At 39.5% G+C, this 7101-nt stretch overlaps 1 protein-coding gene across 2 annotated transcripts in view; it reads right to left on the reverse strand.

Annotated features, from left to right (window-relative positions):
• Positions 1–7101, reverse strand: part of ALK (ALK receptor tyrosine kinase) — a 751299-nt gene that overhangs the window by 101164 nt on the left and 643034 nt on the right. For both annotated transcript variants that reach the window (XM_031552309.1, XM_010706516.3), the window contains exon 2: positions 405–532. In XM_031552309.1, the coding sequence (XP_031408169.1) occupies positions 405–532 (128 nt within the window). The remainder of the gene's footprint in view (positions 1–404; positions 533–7101) is intronic.

The raw sequence follows: 7101 nt of genomic DNA on the forward strand, positions 1-7101 counted from the left end.
AAAAAAAAAGACTCAAATTATTACCAGGAACATCCATACAATGGCTTGCAAGATATCTTTCTAGGCACCAGTTACCTGTTCTATCTTCTGCAGAAAGTGGAGTTGTCAGGATATGCATCTGGCAAGCTAGGAAGAGTACTCGTCTGTGTTTTCCAAAATGTAATTTCTCTAGAATTTCTTTCCAAAACAGGAAAAAAATATCTTGGTTCTTTCAAGAGGTGAAAAACTTCTAATACAAGATTAGCAAAACTATTCCCTGGAAGGTATCCTACTTTTTGTTTAAATGACTGATCTGACAAGAAATTTTAATTCTATGAAGGTTCTTTAATAGTCAGAAATTATGGTCCTCTCCTAAAAGACACCAAAACGTTGTAAGACAGAAACAATAAAATAAGGTACATTACCTGCAGTGCAGTTCTTCATTGCAAATGAATCCACAGCTGCTATGCTCTTGTTCCCATTAGCAATGTACTCCAGTGAGATCCGAAATGGTTTCTCTATATGTCCAACTCTTCTTTGAAGCAGCACCCATCTGCTCTCATCATGCAGCGAAAGGAAATAACAAAGGAGAAGAGTGATAAGAAAGGCTACTTTACAAGGGCAAAAGCCTCCAGAGAAACAGCTCCACATGCTTATAGTATGAGTACACACAAGTATACTCATACTATAGCCCCACCACCATCCTCTCACAGTGCATCTCAGTCAGGGACTCCCCTCCCAGGGATTTTGCAAAACCAAGCTTCTAAGCACCAAGATTTCAAAAAAGCTAAATGTGGAAACCCCAGCTAGTGGCTCTTCTATCACACTTTGCTCCTGAACTTCTTGCAAATGTCACCTACCATTTCAAGTAATTTTCTTAATTTTCTTTGCAAAGCAAGATGTGAAATTTGTAGCATGCATGCATACCCCTCTCTAAGTATCACTTCCCCTGCTTCTTGTTGGCAAGGACTGTTACAGTCAGACTCAGGCTATGAGTCAGTCTCAAAGGCTTGCACTGCACTGCTGGTTCAGGTAACATACAGGAAGCACGACAACTAAAACATACCATTTCTCCTGGCTTAATTTACTCTCTGAGATGTGAGAGGACAGAATGGGCTTGCTTTCTCTAATGTCCATTTTCTACTGCCTAATCAGCTGGTTCTGCAGCTCCATCTGAGACATCTTGCCAGCTAGCACAAGAACTGCACCTAGATGCTCAGTTACATCACCTCTGATTTAACATCTGACTACTCTTGTGCCCAGTAAGACATGTCTAAATACAGGTAGTAAAAAATATAAATATTTGTCTTTTCCTGAATGTGCTGTAACGCTTATCTGCCTGTCAGTTTCATTTTAGTGCCTAGTAACACTATAGAGAAGATTATTCTAGTAGTTACTGAAAGATATTGCAGTCAAAGGTCACAGCCAGTATAGGTTCATGAATGAAGTCCTGTTTAACCAACTTAATCTACTTTTACAACAGGGTTACTCACCTAACTGAACATGGGTAGACAGAAGATGTAATTGTTTGTGATTTTACAAAAGCTTTGATGCAATAGGTGAACAACTAGCTGAGGGGATATGCTCAAAGAATTACATTAAATGGGGTTACATCACATTGGTGACCAGACATTAGTGAGGTTACCCCACAGCTCCTTTTTAGGGCCAATTCTCTTCAGTGTTCTTATAAATCTAGACATTGACCTCAAATGTGTACTAAGTAAATTTACAGATGATACATGAACTGGGAGGAGCTGCTGACTCCCCCAAGGGTAGGGAGGCCTTGTGGAGAGATCTAGACACATCAGAGAGCTGTGCAGTCACCAAATGCACAAATTTAAAAAGAGCAGTGCCAAATTCTGTACCTGGGATGGGGTAGCCCTGGATATACAAGCTGGGGGATGAGAGCAGCTGGAGAGCTGCCTTGCAGAAATGGATCTGGAGGTGAGGGAAAGGCTCTGCCCCAGAGGGCGGGGGGCATGGCGCAGGCTGCCCAGTGGGCACGGCCCCAGCACTGGAGCTCCGGGTTTTGTTGGGACAGCACTCAGCCACAGGGTTTGGGTGGTGCTGTGTGAAGCCAGGACTTGGGCTCAATCCTTGTGTCCCTTCCAACTTGACAGATTTGACAATTTTTAGGAATGAAATAACAATGGTAATGCTCTCTGGCCCATTTAACTTTTTCTTTTTTTGAACTGTGCACAGGCTGCCAGTAAAAACACTTAATGGCACCATTTGTGAAGGGATGCCTTCCAACAGGAAGCTTCAGCAGCTACAGAATGACCATCATCCATTTCACGCCAGCTTGTCTGCTGCCTGGTCACTCACCATAAACACAGAGATGAGAAATTCTCTGCGAATCCATTCAAGTCATTACTAATCTACTTCTTCATTTTTCTTTTCTGTTACAATGAAAAAAACAGCACCAAGCAAAAAACCCATCTCTTAGCATACTGTAACTGGAGATAAACTACACAACAGGTAATTATAAAGCCTACTACAAAGCATCTTTTATTGCTTCAGCTGCAAATTTTAAGATGAGAACAAAAACTTACTGCATTTCCTTAAGTTGATTTCAAGGACTCAAAATTGAGCATTTTTGAGGAATACTGGTTTTTGTTAATGTAATTGGTCAGGGCAACAAATTTTCCGTTGCTCTTTCACACTATCCTCTTGAAACATAAATGTTTCCTTATCAAGTAACTCCTATCGTTCTACTATGTATTGGGTTATGTGTGTTCATCTGTGTGTCTCTCCCTGTCCTTCCCTCACTGAACCATCTGCACCAACAACTATTTGTGCCTGCTACAAGCAAGGATCAATACAAAATCTCTAACTCTACACCAGTAATAGCTAGGAGACTTTTCTGTGTCTCAGCAGTAGTAGACACATTCTTTTTCTCAATAGAAACACAGCAGTGTCACTACACCCTGTTCAATATGACAAAACTCCCATCAGGCAAAGAAGCTGCCAACAGGTATGTAAAAGACCTAAATAAAAGTACTAAGCAAGGGTTGCAAAAAAAGCCCTGGCAATACTAACTGTTCAACTTTTATCTGATGAAATTTGATTTTTTTTTTTCCTGTGGTTTGCTATGTTTCTTTCTCCACTCCCCTCCAATTCCAACAAGCAGACTGGTAAGTTTTATGAATCTTCTATTTTCCACATTCTTCTGACTTCTATGCTTGAAGTTCCAGCTTCAGAAGGTGATGCTTAGCATCCTCTCCTTTCCAATCGCCCTCATCCAAATGGCCAACTCCATTTTTACTGAAATTAAATAAAATGAAGCACTGAAAGTGGTTTAAATGCTTATCTTCTTTATGCATGCATTATTTCTTTTGATGTCATCCCAAGTTAGGTATATTACAAGGATTAAGGATATGAATTTCCCTACAAATAGGATAGAAAACAGCCATAGATCTAATTTTTGTTATGAACTACAGAAGCATCTGTATGTCACAAAAATTGTTCTCCTCAGTTTCAGAAGACTGATGGATTTTAATTCCAAGTACGCAGTGGCTCTCAACAATGATTTCCATTTCTGTGCTACTGCTAACCCTCTGGATAAATGTGCCAGGAGTTTTAGGAATTGCTTTTCTGAGTTACTGGCGCAATAACTTTAGTTTGAAATTCTCAGGCTTCTCATAGTTTACCACGGAAACTTTATTAACTCACAGAGCTGTTGCCAAGCAGGTATTTTATTTCACTGCAACGCAAGACTGGAAGAGGCAGATTCTCTCAAGTCCAGATTCATAAAAAAATATATTCAAACCAATTTCTACAATAGACTGCCTGAGATTCAAAGATTCACGTGAAATGATTTCCCAAGTATTAGACCATTTCTTCATGGACACAAAAATAAATGATCTGAACATGACACTAACTGGTAGATTTATTAGGGACACTAAAATAGCTACTGGATCAGTACAGATACCCATGGGCAAATGAAGATAGGAATCAATTTTGCTGTTACCCCATGGCAGAATAGAGACTCTGATCTCCATATCTTTCCATACAACACCCTGAATGTAACAAAAACACAGTCACCTGGAGATCTTTTAATATGGGTTTTCTGGCAGCAGTAAGACCTATGGAGGTCACTTTGAAAGCAAAACCTTCTATTTATTTGCATGGAAAGCACAACAGATAGAAAGAGCACAATAACACTATTTGATAAAGAAGATTGTCAACTACAAACCTGTTTTTCAACATAAGCATTAGCTATGCTATTTTGCCAAATAGAAATTCCGTCACAAGAAAAACATGAGTTTACCAAAGTGAGCCCTGAAAACAGCCACAGAGATTATTAAGGTGCTGATACAACTGATGCATGAGGAGAGGCTGAGAAAACTGTGATTGGTTAACTTGGAGAAGGGAAAGCATACAGAGGATTTTGTCTATGTTTTTATGTTGTGGAAGGGTATCGAATCAAGAGAGGCAGACAGTGATAGCTAATGAAAGGACTTGTTAGTGATGTGCACAGATTGGAATACAAGAGATCCCATTTAAAGACAAGAAAAACATTGCTTAATCTAAGGGTAATTTAACAATTGAAGAAGATATTCAGAAATGATACAGAGTCTTTGTCCTTGGACATATTCAAAACCGAAATGGCTCTGGGTAACCTCTTCTTGCTGACCCTGCATTGAGCAGCAAAGTTGAACAAGTCGATTCCAGAGGTACCTTCCAACCTTAATCATCCTGGGATTCTGTGAAACCTCACTCCCAAAAGAAAGTCATAGCAGATAACAGATTGTTCCTGTTAGCCTCTGTATAACCTCCAAGCAGTGTACAGAATGATGGATTGGACTGGTAAGCTGACAACTGCAAGGACAAATGCATCAGTTATAGTGCATATAGCTATAATCTCCACACAGCCTTCAACAGCAAAGCCTGTTTTTACCACAGCATCAGCCATAACAGCCATGATGATCTCTCTACCACAAACAATAGACAAGACCATAGTTTAACGTCTTAATGTAACATTTTAGGCTGTAAAGCAACACACTATAATGCACTGATTAGACACTTTTCAGTCTTGTTTCAGCAGGCCAGAGCCACCCAACAAAACTCTCACCGAAGTCATGGTAAGAAAGCAGTTGGCTCAGATATCTAAAATCTGGAATAAGCACAGGTGACAGAATAGCTCAGAATTGTGGAACCATGTATTTTCACAGTTTGGACAAGCTCAGATCTATATATTAACTACAGAGAATTTGGTGCTTGAAGAAAGTCTGGACTACACTCAATGTTTCTCTTATAAGGCTGTATTATTGTTTCCCAAGCCACAAAATGCTGCTTGACAGAAACCAACCGCACAACAAGATCTAAATTTTCAACTATTCACTTGTAGATTCATTTACACTCTGGAAAGTGAAGGTATGCTAGAAACACAGAACTTCCACAGCCCTGAAAGAGTGAAGTGATCAAACAGACTGTAGTGGTCCTGAACAATGTGAACTGTTTCTCACTGACCTCACCTTCTTCTTAGTGTTCTCTCTGACCTTCTGTTCATAATTCTGTTTGCCGGTTATGCTCCCCTGCCTCTATTTCACAAGCAGTTACCCAGTTTTAGAAGCATAAGTCAGTTTTCATGGAAACTTAGCTACTGACAGATATTTATCATCTACACGCTGTTTTGGTTGTCATGTAACAAAGTTTCAGGAGGAACATATTACTGATTATTTTGAATCAATATTCTAATGCATTAGATGCCATGACGCTCGCTGCTCTGGGTAATACAAACAGTGACTAATTGCAAGTGCATTCCGGGATGTTCTCTTAGAAGCAGTGAGTTCATAAAAAGATGGACTTGAATTCTTAGTCTGTCTTTGTGGATAAATGACTCATAGCTTTTGAATCCAACGAACATACTCATACATGTTGGGTGCTCTTTCATTGTGCTAGAGATGCTTCAAAGTGCTAAATTTCAGCAAGCTTTAGGACTTGGGTCTTCACAACCTAAATATAGCAAGCATTTTAGTGCTTATTCCCTCAGCCTTCCATCTATATATGGAAGATAGAATTAATTTCCATGCTGACAGCCAGCCTGGCACCTGCCTTACCATCTATGTCTTCAGGCACATGCACTGTGGGTCTCTAGCATATGCGCTGGTCTCTAGCATAGATTGTTTCATCTACTAACATAATCCCAGCCTTGCTCTGATAAAGCCAGTGTTTTCTTCCATTCAGGGCCAATTTGAAAGCAAGCGTCTTAATCATAAGAGAAGATGCAAACAACTAGCCAAAAGAAGGAAACAAAAAAAACTCTACAAAGATCCAATTCTAAATCTCATTACCTCACATACATTAAACGTGGGCTAAATGTACTAAAAATGTATTTTGGGAAATAGCTGTATGGCCACTCCCCAGTCACAGTGTGGCTTGTGCACTTACAGGAACAGCTATCATGAGGCTGAGACAGGAAGATCATTTCTAGCCTACTAAAACTTAAGAAAAAAACTCTCTCAATTCAAGTTCTATTGTACTCTCCCATCTCCACTCCATTGACCACCCCACCCCAGAATTTAACAGATTTCTTGTACCTGAGTTACAGTGTGATTTTGTTTCTCCAAATCTATGCTCTCTGTTGTCAGAAACACTTTTCGTGGCTTGCCTGAGAAGAAAATGCAATCTACCTAGGCAAAGGACTTATTCTACCCTTGGTAAAGCATTCAACAAATTTCGAGAAATTACAAAATTAAATACCAGTAACAGGGAATGCATCAGAGTATTTCACATCAAAATCCACAAGTGGCACGATAAAGAAAGTGAAATACTGAAAGCTGCCTTTTGAGAATGAAACCTTGTTAAGGACAGGATTAAATGCAAATAAATAAATAAATACATATATATATTCCTAGGAATCCAAAAGAGAATTTTCCCCCTTTACCAAATGAATTGGTAAAAGAACGTAACTTTCTCCATCCCACATGCCACTGCATAATTATAACTGAGTTTACAGCAGGCTCTGATCTTGCCTCCACGCTGCTCCAGACTTACTTGCCCCATAGGAATTAACAGGTACTGCACAAACAAGGAAGCAGGCTAGATTTTTTAGGCTACAGTAAACAGGAATTTTTTTTGTGTGAAGATGCCATTATAATTCCAAGAGACAGAAGGAGA

This window comes from Meleagris gallopavo, chromosome 2 (assembly GCF_000146605.3).
Source record: "Meleagris gallopavo isolate NT-WF06-2002-E0010 breed Aviagen turkey brand Nicholas breeding stock chromosome 2, Turkey_5.1, whole genome shotgun sequence".
Lineage (NCBI taxonomy): Eukaryota > Metazoa > Chordata > Aves > Galliformes > Phasianidae > Meleagris > Meleagris gallopavo.